At 34.9% G+C, this 17457-nt stretch overlaps 1 protein-coding gene across 1 annotated transcript in view; it reads right to left on the bottom strand.

The window, feature by feature from the left end:
* Window positions 1–1874: 1874 nt before the first annotated feature.
* RASSF9 (Ras association domain family member 9) overlaps window positions 1875–17457 on the bottom strand; it is a 31183-nt gene continuing 15600 nt past the window's right edge. The window contains exon 2 of the mRNA XM_057743516.1: window positions 1875–6654. Coding sequence (XP_057599499.1) covers window positions 5394–6654 — 1261 coding nt within the window. The 3' untranslated portion in view covers window positions 1875–5393. The remainder of the gene's footprint in view (window positions 6655–17457) is intronic.

Here is a 17457-nt window from a genome sequence, read left to right as displayed (position 1 = left end):
CAGAGTTGGTTTATATACATGTTTAATTCCTTTCTTTTAAACTAGATTTCACTGTTGTATGGTCTTATAAAACATCAGAGTTGATATTTATAAATTTCTCACACAAATAATACCTCAGAATTTTCCTAACAATTCTGCTGTTATTGGGCTTTTAATTTGATATTATCCATAACACTATGATAAATACTTAAATGCATGTGTGTTTTCACAACTTTTGGAATATTTTCTTGCCATTTATTATGAACAATAGGAGTACTGACTGAAAGTTGTGAATAATTGAGAGTTATTGATAAATACCTGTATTTCCAAGTTACTTTCCAATGTGAGTTATAGCAATTGCCTTAAGTAAATCTAGGTGACTATCAGGCCATTTCATTTACAGTGGACCCTTGAACAACACATGGGTCAGGGGCACGGACCCCCAAAAGTTGAAGATCTATGTATAACTTCACGGTCTTCTCTCTGCTATCCACGATTCCACACATCCTCAGATTCAACCAACCACAGATCATGTAGTACTGCAGTACATGTTTATTGAAAAAAATCTGCATATGAGTCTAGTGGACCTGTGTGGTTCAAACCAGTGCTGTATAAGAGTCAACTGCATTTTATTTTCAAAGTGAGAAATTCTTCAGTAATCTGAATGGTGGGGCCAGTACATGGTAACAGCACAAATTCTAATAAAATACACAGCCAAATCAATGGAATGGTATAGAAAGTCCAGAAATAGAACCCAAATACTTACCAGAGATTGGTTCACCAAAAAAAAGGTGGGACAAATTTATTTAGTAAGTGATGTGGGATAACTGGTAACTATCAAAAAAAAAAAAGTCTTTCTACTTTTAAACATTGTAACAAACTGAATTTCAGATATTTCAAATGTTTAAAAGTAAAACATAAAACAAATAACAGTGATGTTTCTGAAGATGATATCTGGGTAATTAGGCCATGGGATAGAAGGGAGACTTACTTTTCATGGTGCATATTTTTTGAGTAGTTTGTTATAGTAATAATGATAATAATAATTTGAATATCATGTGTCTATTTTACTTGAAAATAAATTCAATGGTATTACACATACATTATATATACATATGAAATGTAGGGAGAGACTTAGTAGTCTTCTGCAAAAATGTGTCTATTTTTATTTAGGAAAAATATAATATTGAAGTTGCTTTTTTTAAAATATGAAGGTAATCACTTAGTTTTTCACTTCCTGATATGAAACTATTAATTATGGAACTTACAAATTGTGATTCTCAATTCCAACAGTTGTTGAAAACACAAATTAATTCTAGATTAACAAAATGACTATTGTATGTTTTCTCTCACTATTAAGATACACTGGCTGAGAAAATAGTGTTCACTTATTTCTATGTGTCATTACTGAACATTATATACAATGTTTTAATAGAGTAATTTCATGGTCATTCATAGAATGAGCAAATGAGTTTCCTTATTTTTCAAATGATGTAGTTATTAAAGACTCAAATTAAAGGCCTATTTTGAGAAATAAGGGTAGTAACAAACTGAATAATAGCAGGGAAGATTTACACTTGAGTATTTTTACATTAAGATGGATTTCATTCTAGAAAGCAAGATACCAGGCCATAAAACCAGAGCTGTCCAGTATAAAAGTGAGGACATTCTTTCATGACAAATGGAAACAAATATGTATGAAACCTAATAAAAAGTTTTGTTATATCTTTTTTTTGCTGTATCTACTGTCATGAAACAATACCTTATCTAACTTGTGTGAGTTAGCTCAGCAATTATATAATTTCAACTGATACAAAATTTATTTTTAATATAGCCAAGTAACACACGCAGAAAGACAAATAATATCACATGAAAGTACACAATCATTCCTTTTATTATTCTGGATCAGTTACACTTGAAGAAATTATTTGTACTTTATATTTGTCACATCAGGTTATTAAACCAGTCAGGTACTATGAAAAGAAATAGCCTAATATTTAAAAGAAATCTACATTAAAAGATATTCCTTTTGTCACTAGAAAAATACATTTTAAATAAAACAATAATCCTACTTTGAAAAATTATAAAATGTAGCCACAGAAATATATTTTGTCATGTACAGTAGATGTTTAAATAAATATAAAAATAAAATTTTAATGGGTTAGAATAGCTTCTACACACTAATGAGGGGTCGTTTATTTATATTTTTATTTAAAAAGAGAAATAAAATATTTTTAAAGATATTTTGAATTTATTTTATGTGTCTAGCACAACATCTAGCTCTATAAAATATAACTTTTTCTTACATGCAAGGGATGCAGAGGAAAATACCATAATTTAACCATCGAGGGGCTTTAAAAAAGACAATATTTCCATTGTTTTAAATCAGTAACTCTGTGAATTAAAAGTAAAATAGAAAATTGATACTATATTAAAGTTTTTCATTACAAAACTAAGGTTTAGTGCTTTCCCCAAAGAATAGGTAAGTAGAATTACTGTTAATGTTTTAAGTCTGCTAAAATGCATATTTATGTATAAAATGCACAAACATCGTTTACCATGTATGGAAATAATTTTTTTTAAAGGTTACAATCTTCTAAAATTTAGCAATTCAGTTCCAAAACTGAGCAGGGGCGAAGAGGTTGATTGTAGGGAATAAGGTCAACAAGACAGAAGACTAACAAGAAAATTGAAAATACATTGGGGGAGGGAAGTTAGATAAGTACATAAATAGATATAAGCTAAGCCAGAATATAAATGCTCCTTTATGAAAAATACACCTAAACTATTTCTGGGTTCAGAGATAAGATATTACAACTGGTTGAATGGAACCATATATGTTTTATAGAAGAGATAACATGTTAAAAAGCCTGAAATGGGTGGGATTTCAGTATATAGCAGATAGAGGAAAAAGACATTCCAAGTGGGAGGATGAAAAAACCAGTTGGTAAAAATCTGTCTTATTATAGGAAAGAGTAGTCAGCTTTGGTTTGCTACTTCTAGCTGCATGTAGGAATTTCATGGTCAACCTGTCAGGTTATTCCAGAATTTATAAACATTTTATTTTAAAGCCTCTATAAATAATTAAAACATTAAGGTTTCTATCAAGTTCTAAATTCATAATATAAATTCTCACTTAATTTGATAAAGAATAGCTCAGTATCCAGAGATGAGGGCATTGTATTTTAGTATCTTTTTTTGTATTAATGTATTACTCTAAATTAGAGAGTCACCATGGTAACTGATGATTTAATATTGTAATAAATCAAAAGCACAAATACATTTGTATAACTAAAGAACAAATAGAAATTCTAATGTGAATTTAAAACTCAATGGTCTTGCTTTCTGACAAGAGTTTTTAACATGTACTGTAAAAAATATAGGAGAAACTGTGCTTAACTGTATAAAAGCAGACATTAATGCAGTTTCTCAAATGAAATTATCTGTCTAGTCTTGTTTCTTATCAGAACCTCTTTTGAATTCAGATAATTAATCAAATTATATAGCAGATAACAATGTTCTTTTCATTTTCTCACTAAAGAGTAATCCAAAGAGATTACTTTCACTTTAGAAAAACAACATTATGATTGATTTATCTTTGATGATGATCTTCTGAATTTAATCCCCAGTAGTGAACAATAAATATCTCAATAGCTTACCATAGTGCTGAATGATTTAATAGGACTTTAGGCAAATAAACTTCCCTTTCTCAGATGACTATTCAATTCCTTTCTTATTTCTTTTAAATTAAACCCATATTAGTGTTATTACTTACTGTTTATCACCATACTTTCTCTAGAATGGAAATTGCTACCTCTCTTACCATCCAACTTCAAATAAGGCCTCCACCAATATCTTGGCATGAAAAATGATAACATTAGATGCTCTCCAAAAGTGAAATATTAAGAAAGTTCTAAATATCTTCCCAAGGACTGGTGAAAAGTCTGGGGGATGGAGAAATTTAAAAACAGATTAGGAAACTGAGTTAAAACATACACTACAGTAAACATAAGGATAAAGGGAAAGAAAGGAGAAATACTGGGAATCTTAACCAATATCCATGTACTAAAACTAAGTAAAATAATATTTCTACTTTCATGGGCACTGACGTAAGGGGAAGGTGTTAGCTAAAGCAGCTGTATTCATTTAACAGTACAATAAAACAGTTAAACTGTTTTCAATACGATTATATCATGTGTTCAATAGCAAGAAATAAGGAAAGGGAAGGAGAAAAGAGAAAGAAGGAGAAAGAAAGGAACTTCCTAAGTAAAAATGAAGCAAACCCAAGCCTTGTCTGGCACTATAATGAAGGTCAGTCACGATAGGATCTAAATAATCTACTCAATTTTCGGATATTTACTATCACGCTTGAGGGTGGGGTAGAGAGTAGAGCTAGCACTTTTTTTTTTTCCAGTTTGCACTTTAGATGAAGTACTACAAAGACAATCTGGATTATAGTGTAGCAGAATAAAAGGTTTTTGTCCATATGAGTTCCTATCTATATGTTCAGAGACAAAATGCTAATATTAATACTTATGGCACATAAAACTCTATTTTACTGACACGAAGGACCCCAAGTTGCAACCCTTCAACTTTTGTACATAGGGTATAATCAAACAGGACTGTGACCCTATGATTTTCTCTGTAACACACACCATATCTCACTCAGAGAATGAACCTGAACAGACCATTGGTCTGATCCAAAGTTTTGCATATGGGAGAAAGAAAGCACATACATATCTCTTAATAATTTTAGGCTTCTTTAGAAAAGTTGCTGTTGTTTGCAGCACTTGGCCTTCCTCATCTATACCCCTATCTGATCCACTGCTGGTATTTGTACATGTCCCAATAGCAACCCTTCCCACTTCCTGTCATCTAGGCCTAAACAGGTAGAGGGGTTCAGGAAGTAACAGAGATGATATACATTCTAAATATCAGTGAAAAGAACCAGGATTTTAATTAATACAGTTACAATATAGTAGCTGTCATGTACTTTACAGATTATAAAATTCCAATGATACATTGTTGAAAAATATATAACAGAACATTTTAATTTTACTTGTTGATGTGTATAGTTTCAACATATTAGCTGTCTAATATTAAGAATTAATTTGAAGTTGGAATAAGTTATTTCTCATAGAAGCTATGAAATTATAATTCCCATCAAATTATTTCTCTGTTATATACCTGCAAGCTACTTGTGCTGCATTCCTAATAAACAGTTCATTATTTGAATTTGTAATAATTAGGTCACAATGGAACTCAAATCAAAAACAAATTTACAAAATTCTCTAGTTTTTATTAAACACTGAACCCTTTAACATGATTCACGTTTTTTTTCCAGAATGGAACAGTTAAAGTTTTCTATTAAACAAACACAAACATTAAAGTAGGTCAGAAAGAAGCCATTCAAATTATGTTGACAACAGCACCACATCTCCTACAGCTGTTTCTGAGTCCTGACTGTGATTAGAGCTGATACCAGTGTCCGAGTCTGTGTCATTTGTATACATGTTAAAGACTCTTTGAGTAAAAGGGGGAACCTCCCCACTGCTGGTGGGGACCTCAGGTTCCTTTCCTCTGTTTTCCTTTAGCTGGCATTCATCTTTGTTGCTAATATGAAGGGAATTGAACTCCTTGGCCAGGAGCTCATATTCTTTAGCTTTCATCTGAAGCAATGAGTCACTGTATTTAATCTCTTTCTGGATGCCACTCAAGTGAGAATGGATTTTCAAACCAGCTTTCATGCTTTTCTCCAAATCACACTTAACACTTTCTAAATTAGAGCTTTCAAGTTCACTTGCAGCTGCCCCTTCTGCATCTTCGTTTATCTCCGTGCAAACACTTTTTACCTCTTTTTCTATTTCGGCAGAGAGCTTATCAATGAGCTTTCTGTAATATGTCAGTCGTTCCTCCAGCTGTATGATTCCATCACTTTCTCTCAAGTCCTCCAGAATCTGGTTTTCATCATACTCCAAGCCTAGCTTTTGCTCAACTTCACTGAAACTGGGCATCAAATATGCATCCTGAACATAATTTTCTCCATCATTTTCTACCCGGTCGAGGTGGAATTTAGCTTCACACTTTTCAATTTCCAGATCCAGCTCTTTCATCCTCTTGACTTGTTGATGAATAGTATGATCCTGGGAAATAATCAGATGAACTAATGTCTCCATACTATCTCGCTCTTGGGAAACTGTGTCCTGCTTAATTTTAGCCAGTTTACGGAAAGTTTTTCTGACTATTCTCTTTTGCTTATCTGGTGGTAACGTCTTCATGTAATTTGCTGGGCTGAGCTCCCACAGTTTTTCTGTATTCGGTACTAACTTGGCTTCAGCTGTCCGCCACAAGGGAACTGGAAGAAAAGCATCTGCTTTAACCAAAACAAACTGCATATTAGGCTGCTCGTCTCCCCATGCTTTCCAAAGCTTCAGGATTCTAGTTAGTGGGGGAAGAACCCGCTCAGAGCCTCTCCACTTTTCTATGATGCAGTAATCACTGGGCTTCCCCAGAAGAAATCTCTTCTCTCCAAATGTAGTCTCGTGTTCCTCAAGCAAAGCCTGGATGACATCAGCAGAGGTCGTGCGTTTGGTTAGCCCACAGACGATTTTCTCTTCTTGGCAAACCCAAACCACAATTTCCTTCTCTTCTGAATCCATGTCTTTAGTTGGAGATCTGAAAGAAAAACAAAGTACTTTATATTACTGTCATTACCTGTGTAAACTCAGAAAGATGGTTTAACGTTAATACCCTTTCTAGATTTTACCCTTAATGAGAGATGCATTTTGAGGTTGAGACTACGTAAGAATCAGAAGTTTTATGGCAAGAAAAAAAATTAAAACCAGGAAAAATATCTTAATTTCCTTTTTAATTCCTAATGGACTCTGGAAAGAGCAAATTGTCATCAAAGACAATGGAGGCTATTTTAATCTATCTTTAGAAGTCAGCCGCAATATAACTAGAGTTAGAACTGCCAGACTTAAGACAATAATCAAAGTGGAGATGAGCCTTAGGACTGGGGAATAACCATGGAAGCATAAGCAGGACGTTATTAAAGTTATAGAGTTGAAAATAGTCCATCATTGAAATTAGTGATTTTTTCATTCTACAAGTACTTATTGTATGCCAACCATGTGCCAGACATGTCTGAAGATGCTAAAGATACAGCGATACACAAAGGAGACAAGGACACAGACATAAATGTGTAATTAATATAATATCAGATAGCGGTAAATGCTAGGAAGGAAGCTAAACTGGATAAAGGGGTAGAGAATGGCATGGAAGAAGGAAAGGTCTACTTTATTTAAGGAGCTTAGGCAAGACTTCCCTAAGAAGGTGACATTTGAATAGGGACAAAAAGTTACACAGTTAGTAGTGACAGTGAGGATTCAACCCAAGCAAGAAAGCTGGCTGCAGAGTATACTTCTAACCAATACACTATAATAACAAGCTTACAAGTCTGATGATTTAGACATGCGGATCCAATTGGGAAAAAAATCATAAACTACTTTTTAAAGAGGAACTTTTTATCACATAAATTAGCCTTTGATAGCAGTGGAACCGTAGTGCCCCATTAGAGCACTCAACTTGTCAAGAAATTTTCCCAATGGCCATAATGGAGAAAAGTATGTGGAAATGTGTTACCTTCTGTGTCTTTTTCTTACTAATCTTGTTCCTGCTTTGATGCAGCAATAAAGGATTTTGACTGGACTGGATGCCTCCCTTAGCTGACAAAACTTTCATGTATATAAAAGCCCTACTGCTATCTCCTTAGAGTAATCCTTATGTCCTGTTCCACTTTCTGGCTGGGAAACATCAGTTCTGGGTCTGTAGCTAAGGATGATACATGACTTACAAGCTCGTCAGCTCTACATTGCAGCTGTGAAGAAGACTGGAAAGCGGGGATCAGGGAGTCCTTACGTATACTAGAATAATAATAATGACGTAGATAACAATTCCCCAATACTTCCATCAGCCCTGGGATTCTCTTGTTTTGGGAGCAGCAAGTTCTCATATATCACGGCTTCCACTAGAGATCTGCTAGTTTTCAGCTCATCTGGATGATGTAACACTGACAGTCATTATGCACAATCAAGAAAGATATTATTTCCATGTTACATGTAAGAAAATTAGTGCCTTTATTAATAGCCTCACAGTCCAACTGGTTCCAACCCTCCCCCCTTGTTTTTAAAGTCTGCTCTACACGTCCTTGTATTTTCTCTAGTCAGTTATTTTCTAAGTATTTTGAGGAATTTTTACAACCATCATTCAAACCAGATAATTTTCAAAAACTCCCACTTGACTGAGCATGTTTAAAAGTAATGACCATTCTTTATTAAATGTAGGCAGTAAATCTTCCATACCTAGTATAAGCTTCATCATGCTTAATTCTACTTTGTAGCAGGCTTAGGATTTTGAAAACTATGTTTATTTTATAGTATAGCTCCAATTGAGTTTCTATTCATTCATTCACACGACAAATATTTGCTGAGCACCTCCTCTGTGGTTGACAATGTCATAGAAATGTGGATGATAAAAGGACTTGTATGATCTATAAGACAATATCCCTGGCTTATTGTGGGAAACACTGCTAGGGCTGGAAGGAAACACTTTCATGTCAGTTCCAGTGCTAAGTTTCTTATATCAGCAGTTCCCAAATGTTAGACTGATGACCACAGATATCATTTCATTTAAAACAATTAGAAATATATAAAAGATGCAAAATAAATATCAAAATTAAACCAATTTAGGAATCTTATAGAATCACTACTTTTTCAAAAGAATTGTTTTCCTTTGATCACAGTTCCATGTAAACATAGTCATCTGATATAAATAAGGAATCTCATACTAGAACTGGGACTAAATAAAATGCTCCCTTCCCAACCTTTGGAGATTTCCTATCTAGTATAAGTAATGACATCTACAAACACATATTTAACACAGGTTAAAAATACAAACTTACACTAGATAATTTGATTTGTAATAATTTGTTATAATGTAACACATTTCTTACCTAATGGTTCAAATTTAGCAGTTGAGACAGATAACCTCCAAGTCTAATGCAACTAAATAAAATAAACACATCCATTGCATGACAGTGTTTTGTTTTGCTCTGCTTTGCTTCTGTGTATGTTTATTGAAAGGAAGGGATAAAAATTTTTGCTGGATCTTAAGCTTCCCAGAGAACATACTATAACCACATAAAAACTGAAAAATCATAAAACTTTAATTTCTATAATCACATATTCCAATAATTTACTTCTATTTTTTATCCCAGTGTTTTAGTTCTGTTTATAAACAACTGCATTGTTGATCTGATTAATATTATTTTTATTTTTACTTTTCTATTCATGTTTTACCTTTGCTCACTCAATGTTACTTAATAGTGCAAATTAAAATTTTTTTCTGTATATTGGAAATATGTTTGTTGGTAATTACTATTTCCAATCCAATAAAGTCACTTTTATTTTAGAAGTTTCTTGGCTTGCAGCATTCCTGATTTTACTTGTGTATAAGGTAGTTACTAATATCCCCATTTTACAGATAATGGAACTGAGATAAAGAGAGGGTAAGTCATTTGCCTAAAGTCACAAAGCTAGATAGTAGAAATGTTCCTTTCAACATTGGCTTTAGATGTTAACCTACAACTAATCCCTGAAAATAAATTACAGCAGCCATTATGACTACCCACTCACAAATATGTCCCAATTTATGAACTGATTACATTTCAAACATGATTTTTTAATTACTTGAAACTCAGTGCATTTTTCCCTTTAAAATTAATGTTCCACCTCACATAATCAATCAGATTCCTTTTTGGAATGCTTTTAGGTAAAGTAGAAATTTGGTTCCTTCAACTCTATCATTCTTTCCTTTGAACATGCAGCATAAAGGCAATTATTTAGAGAGTCCCATGCATCTGATTCTGTAAGATTAAAGGAGTAGAGACAAAGAGATTCTCAGCAGATGTAAGGTTAACATGGATGGAGGTGCAGGAGTGGTTCTCTATAGACACTATGGGAGAAAGTAACAACAGGTGGACATTGAGATAGGAGGCTACATAGGAATACCATAGCTGTTCGCAAGTATAGGTTATTTATAGTTCAACTGGCTATAAATTGGGAACTGTTGGATTAGAGGATTCAAAATTTATAACTTCTATGTTACATTATAGGGTTAAAAGCATTTACCTAAAAATACTACATTAATAAAAATAAAGTATCACACTCACATTTAATTCACTCCAGTTTAAATTTGGAATTTTAGGTTAATTTGATGAATATTCATGTATACAATTAGAAAATAGATATGAAATTTTATAAGCCAGAATTCAATCAGGTCATGGCTTCATACAGCAAGGTTATTTACTTTAAGGTGTCCACTTTAGGGAGGCAGAAACAAAGAATACATAAAATGTTTTTAAATGCCTTGCATAATGTTATGTAGGATTTCTCAAATTTTGCTTATGATTAAAACATACAAAAATCAATAAAGCTTAAGAAATTTTACACTGAAGTAGTATTAAAAAATTGAATAAGATGAGGGCTGTGTTTTGACTTGATTTGAACTAGTTTGTTTATTTGAAGAATGGCTCATAAGAAAAGAGAAAATGCTCTTGATATCTAAACTATGACTCCTACCAACACATAACTGTTTTACACAATCATCTTTAACTATGTTTTACTCATTGGAAACTGGATTAAAAGTAATTTTTGAAATACCAGTCAACAGATTTCACTACACATTCTAAATATATATTATAATACATCTATGGTTATATAGTATATATCATGACATTTCTTATGCACATACTTTTAAAAATTGTTTATGTATTTTAACACTTTATTAAATTTAATAATATTGAATATATCCTAAGATTCTCATGGAAGTATTGTTTTGCTGCTTAGGATGCTCTGTTTATTTTAAAATAATTTATAATCACAAAATATGTTTGAAAATTACTTACATATACAGAAGAAAAAATTCATAATTGCTAGAGTACCCATTTTTTAAAATAAATAAATAAATAATTTATTTATTTATTTTTGGCTGCATTGGTCTTCATTGCTGTGCACGGGCTTTCTCTAGTTGTGGTGAGAGGGGGCTACTCTTTGTTGCGGTGCGAGGGCTTCTCATTGCAGTGGCTTCTCTTACTGGGGAGCATGAGCTCTAGGCGTGCGGGCTTCAGCAGTTGTGGCACTCGGGCTCAGTAGTGTGACACACGGACTTAGTTGCTCCATAGTATTTGGGATCTTCCCAGACCAGGGCTCGAACTTGTGTCCCCTGCATTGGCAAGCAGATTCTTAACCTTTCTTCCCACTGTAGGGAAGTCCGCTACTGTACCCATTTTTATCTAATGCTTTAAATTCTTTTTTTCCCTCTGAAACATTAACAAGTTTTATTTGTGAAGATTTGCAAAAAAGATATGGTGGGAACAATTCTTGAAATTTTTTTTTTTTAATATTTTATTTTTATTTATTTTTTATTTTTTATTTTTTGGGGGTACACCAGGTTCAATCATCTGTTTTTATACACATATCCCCGTATTCCCTCCCTTCCTTGACTTCCCCCCTCGAGTCCCCCCCACCCTCCCCACCCCAGTCCTCTAAGGCATCTTCCATCCTCGCGTTGGACTCCCTTTGTTATACAACAACTTCCCACTGACTATCTATTTTACAGTTGGTAGTATATATATGTCTGTGCTACTCTCTCGCTTTGTCTCAGTTTCCCCTTCACCCCCCACCCCCTCCCATACCTCAAGTTCTCCAGTCCATTCTCTGTATCTACATCCTTGTTCTTGTCACTGAGTTCATCAGTACCATTTTTAGATTCCATATATGTGAGTTAGCATACAATATTTGTCCTTCTCTTTCTGACTTACTTCACTCTGTATGACAGATTGTAGTTCTACCCACCTCATTACATATAGCTCCATCTCATCCCTTTTTATAGCTGAGTAATATTCCATTGTGTATATATGCCACATCTTCTGTATCCATTCATTTGTTGATGGGCATTTAGGTTGCTTCCATGTCCTGGCTATTGTAAATAGTGCTGCAATAAACATTATGGTACAAGTTTCTTTTGGGATTATGGTTTTCTTTGGGTATATGCCCAGTAGAGGGATTACTGGATCATATGGAAGTTCTATTTGTAGTTTTTTAAGGAACCTCCAAATTGTTTTCCATAGTGGCTGTACCAACTTACAGTCCCACCAACAGTGCAGGAGAGTTCCCTTTTCTCCACACCCTCTCCAACATTTGTTGTTTCCAGATTTTGTGATGATGGCCATTCTGACTGGTGTGAGGTGATACCTCATTGTGGCTTTGACTTGCATTTCTCTGATGATGAGTGATGTTGAGCATCTTTTCATGTGTGTGTTGGCCATCTGTATGTCTTCTTTGGAGAAATGGCTATTTAGGTCTTCTGCCCATTTGTGGATGGGGTTATTTGCTTTTTCGGTATTAAGCTTCATGAGCTGCTTGTATATTTTGGAGGTTAATCCTTTATCCATTGTTTCATAGGCAATTATTTTCTCCCATTCTGAGGGTTGCCTTTTAGTCTTGTTTATGGTTTCTTTTGCTGTGCAAAAGCTTTTAAGTTTCATGAGGTCCCATTTGTTTATTCTTGATTTTACTTCCATGATTCTAGGAGGTGGGTCAAAAAGGATCTTGCTTCGATGGATGTCATAGAGTGTTCTGCCTATGTTTTCCTCTAGGAGTTTTATAGTGTCTGGCCTTACATGTAGGTCTTTAATCCATTTGGAGTTTATTTTTGTGGATGGTGTTAGGAAGTGTTCTAATTTCATTCTTTGACATGTTGCTGTCCAATTTTCCCAGCACCACTTATTGAAGAGGCTGTCTTTTTTCCATTGTATACTCGTGCCTCCTTTGTCAAAGATAAGGTGCCCATGTGTGTTTGGGCTTACTTCTGAGTTCTCTATTCTATTCCATTGATCTTCCTTTCTATTTTTATGCCAGTACCATACTGTCTTGATCACTATGGCCTTGTAGTATAGTTTGAAGTCAGGAAGACTGATTCCACCAACTCCATTTTTCCTTCTCAAGATTGCTTTGGCTATTCAGGGTCTTTTGCGTTTCCATATAAATCGTAAGATTTCTTGCTCTAGTTCTGTGAAAAATGCCATTGGGAATTTGATCGGGATTGCATTGAATCTGTAAATTGCTTTGGGTAGTACAATCATTTTCACGATGTTGATTCTTCCAATCCAGGAACATGGTATGTCCCTCCATCTGTTTGTGTCGTCTTTGATTTCTTTCATCAATGTCTTAAAGTTTTCTGCATACAGATCTTTTGCCTCCTTAGGCAGGTTTATTCCTAGGTATTTGATTCTTTTGGTTGCCATGGTGAATGGGAGAGTTTCCTTAATTTCTCTTTCTGCTCTTCTGTTGTTGGTGTATAGGAATGCAAGAGATTTCTGTGCATTAATTTTGTATTCTGCTACTTTACTGAACTCTTCAATTAGTGCTAGCAGTTTTCTGGTAGAGTCTTTAGGGTTTTCTATATATACTATCATGTCATCTGCAAAGAGTGACAATTTTACTTCTTCTTTTCCAATTTGGATTCCTTTGATTTCTTTTTCTTCTCTGATTGCTGAGGCTAAAACTTCCAAAACTATGTTGAATAATAGTGGTGAGAGTGGACACCCTTGTCTTGTTCCTGTTCTTAGAGGGAATTCTTCCAGTTTTTCGCCATTGAGAACGATGTTGGCTTTTGGTTTTTCATATATGGCTTTTATTATGTTGAGGTAATTTCCTTCTATGCCCATTTTCTGGAGAGCTTTTATCATAAATGGATGTTGAACTTTGTCAAAAGCTTTTTCTGCATCTATTGAGATGATCATATGGTTTTTATCCTTCAAGTTGCTGATATGATGTGTCACGTTGATTGATTTGCGTATATTGAAGAATCCTTGCATCTCAGGGATAAACCCCACTTGATCATGATGTATGATTTTTTTAATGTGCTGTTGGAGTCTGGTAGCTAGTATTTTGTTGAGGATTTTTGCATCTATATTCATCAGTGATATTGGTCTGCAGTTTTCTTTTTTTGTGACATCTTTGCCTGGTTTTGGTATCAGGGTGATGATGGCCTTGTAGAATGAGTTTCAGAGTGTTCCTCCTTCTGCTATATTTTGGAAGAGTTTGAGAAGGATAGGTGTTAACTCTTCTCGAAATGTTTGATAGAATTCACCCGTGAACCCATCTGGTCCTGGGCTTTTGTGAGTTGGGAGATTTTTAATCACTGCCTCAATTTCCGTACTTGTGATTGGTCTGTTCATGGTTTCTATTTCTTCCTGGTTCAGTCTTGGAAGATTGTATTTTTCTAAGAATGTATCCATTTTTTCCAGGTTATCCAATTGATTGGCATATAGTTGCTTGTAGTAGTCTCTCATGATGTTTTGTATTTCTGAGGTGTCCGTTGTGACTTCTCCTTTTTCATTTCTAATTCTGTTGATTTGCATCTTCTCCCTTTTTGTCTTGATGAGTCTGGCTAATGGTTTATCAATTTTGTTAATCTTCTCAAAGAACGAGCTTTTAGTTTTATTTATTTTTGCTATGGTTTCCTTCCTTTCTTTTTCATTTATTTCTGCTCTGATCTTTATGATTTCTTTCCTTCTGCTCACTTTGGGGTTTCTTTGTTCTTCTTTCTCTAGTTGTTTGAGGTGTAAGGTTAGGTTGTTTATTCGATCATTTCTTGTTTCTTAAGGTAGGACTGTATTGCTATAAACTTCCCTCTTAGAACTGCTTTTGCTGCATCCCATAGGTTTTGGGTTGTTGTGTTTTCGTTGTCATTTGTTTCTAGATATTTTTTGATTTCCTCTTTGATTTCTTTAGTGATTCCTTGGTTGTTTAAGAGTGAATTGTTTAGCCTCCATGTGTTTGTATTTTTTGCAGTTTTTCTTCCTATAATTGATATCTAGTCTCATGGCGTTGTGGTCTGAGAAGATGCTTGATATGATTTCAATTTTCTTGAATTTGCCGAGGTTTGATTTGTGACCCAAGATGTGATCTATCCTGGAAAATGTTCCGTGTGCACTTGAGAAGAAAGTGTAGTCTGTCATTTTTGGATGGAATGTCCTATAAATATCCATTAAGTTGAGATGCTCTAATGTGTGTCTTTATTTATTTTCTGTTTGGATGATCTGTCCATTGATGTAAGTGGGGTGTTCAAGTCTCCCACTATTATTGTGTTACTGTCGATGTACCCTTTTAAGGCTGTTAGCATTTGCCTTATGTATTGAGGTGCTCCTATATTGGGGGCATAGATATTTATCATTGTGATATGTTCTTCTTGAATGGATCCCTTGATCACTATGTAGTGTCCTTCCTTGTCTCTTTTAATAGTCTTTACTTTCAAGTCTAATTTGTCTGATATGAGTATTGCTACTCCAGCTTTCTTTTGACTTCCATTTGCATGGAATATCTTTTTCCATCCCTTGACTTTCAGTCTATATGTATCCCTTGGTCTGAAATGGGTTTCTTGTAGGTAGCATATAGAAGGGTCTTGTTTTTGTATCCATTCAGCCAGTCTGTGTCTTTTGGTTGGAGCATTTAATCCATTTACATTTAAGGTGATTATTGACATGTGTGTTCCAATTACCATTTTCTTAATTGTTTTGGGTTTGTATTTGTAGGTGTTTTCCTTTTCTTGTGTGTCCTACTTAGAGAAGTTCCTTTAGCACTTGTTGTAAGGCTGGTTTGGTGGTGCTGAATTCTCTTAACTTTTGCTTGTCTGGAAAGCTTTTGGTTTCTCCCTCAAATCTGAATGAGATTCTTGCTGGGTAGAGTATTCTTGGCTGTAGGTGTCTCTCTTTCAGGACTTTCAGTATATCCTGCCATTCCCTTCTGGCCTGCAGAGTTTCTGTAGAAAGGTCAGCTGTTATCCTTATGGGTTTTCCCTTATATGTTGTTTGTTGCTTTTCTCTTGCTGCTTTTAATAGTTTTTCTTTGTGTTTAATTGTCATTAGTTTGATTAATATGTGTCTTGGTGTATTTCTCCTTGGGTTTATTCTGTATGGGACTCTCTGTGCTTCTTGGACTTGGTTCATTATTTCCTTTCCCATGTTGGGGAAGTTTTCCACTATAACCTCTTCAAATATTTTCTCAGACCCTTTCTTGTTTTCTTCTTCTGGGATGCCTATAATTCGAATGTTGGTACACTTGATGTTATCACTGAGGTCTCTGAGACTGTCTTCTATTCTTTTTATTCTTTTTTCTTTTTCCTGCTCTGTGGCATTTATTTCCCCCATTCTATCTTCCAACTCACTTATTCGTTCTTCTGCCTCAGTCATTCTGCTGGTTATAGCATCTAGAGTATTTTTAATTTCATTTATTTTGTTATCCATTGCTGTTTGTTTTTCTGAGTTCTTATGAACTGTTTCTTGTACTGTCTCTATTTTGTTATCGAGATTTTGTATCATTTTTACTATCATTACTCTGAATTCTTTTTCAGGCATTTTTCCTATTTCCTCCTCATTTATTTGGTGTTGTGGGTTTTTTTCCTGCTCCTTTGCCTGCATGGTGTTTCTTTGTTTCCTCATGGTTGTCCAAACTTTTGGCATTGCTTGTCCTTTCTGTAGTTTGGATGTTTTCTTGGGCTAAATCCAAGGTACTGGCGGAGCTGTGTTCCTTTCTGGAGATTCTAGTGGAGAGACCTTTTAGGGCTGGTGGAATTCTCACCTCACGTTACTCTGGCGGTCTTCCTTCCTCCTGAGTATGGGCTGGAGTTAGTGACTGGCTTCTCACAAAGAGAAAACAGAAGAAGTGATGGCTGCCACCTAGGAGATTAGATTAGTGAGCGAAGCCATGTTACCCACATCCTGATGGAGAGGATGCCATGGCAGTTCCTGGCCAACAGCCTCGTGAATGAGCCTGAAAGAGGAACCTCCAGCCCCAGTCAAGTCTCAGTGACTGCAGCCGCTTATTATTATTAATCCTGCCCAACTGGACTTCCCTCTGTTAATCCCAAAGCTGGTCCTAAGGAATACTGATATTTGCATTAAGATGCTTTAGAAGCAAATATTCAGAATAGGGTTAATTTCAGTTCAGGAAAAAACTTGCATTCGCAGACGTCATTAAGAAACAGTAAATCTTCCTTCTTCATTAAGAAGTAGTATTTGAGAGTCTGGCTGCCAGATATGGGGAATGGACAGTGGGGTGAAAAGATATGTGAAAGAAATGACATGATAGAAATGGCCAAGGACACCAGTGCAGTGCCAGGCACGGTGAGGGTTGGAAGTCAGCAGAAAGGGTTTCATTGTTATTTCTCCCTTACTCCTTCTTTGCCGGTCTATTCTGCCCTGGACAAAGGGGACAAACAAAGACCAGAATTAGGAATGAAGGTTTTGAGACACCTTGAGCGTAGGGGAAGAGGAGGTCAAGACAATACCTGTGGTCTTTATAGGACCAAAGGGAAATTCCCGGATAATCTAGGGAATGAGAAAAAAAAACCTCT

The sequence above is a fragment of the Hippopotamus amphibius genome, chromosome 7 (genome assembly GCF_030028045.1).
Source record: "Hippopotamus amphibius kiboko isolate mHipAmp2 chromosome 7, mHipAmp2.hap2, whole genome shotgun sequence".
Classification (NCBI taxonomy): domain Eukaryota; kingdom Metazoa; phylum Chordata; class Mammalia; order Artiodactyla; family Hippopotamidae; genus Hippopotamus; species Hippopotamus amphibius.
This window is presented reverse-complemented; position numbering and strand designations above follow the sequence as displayed.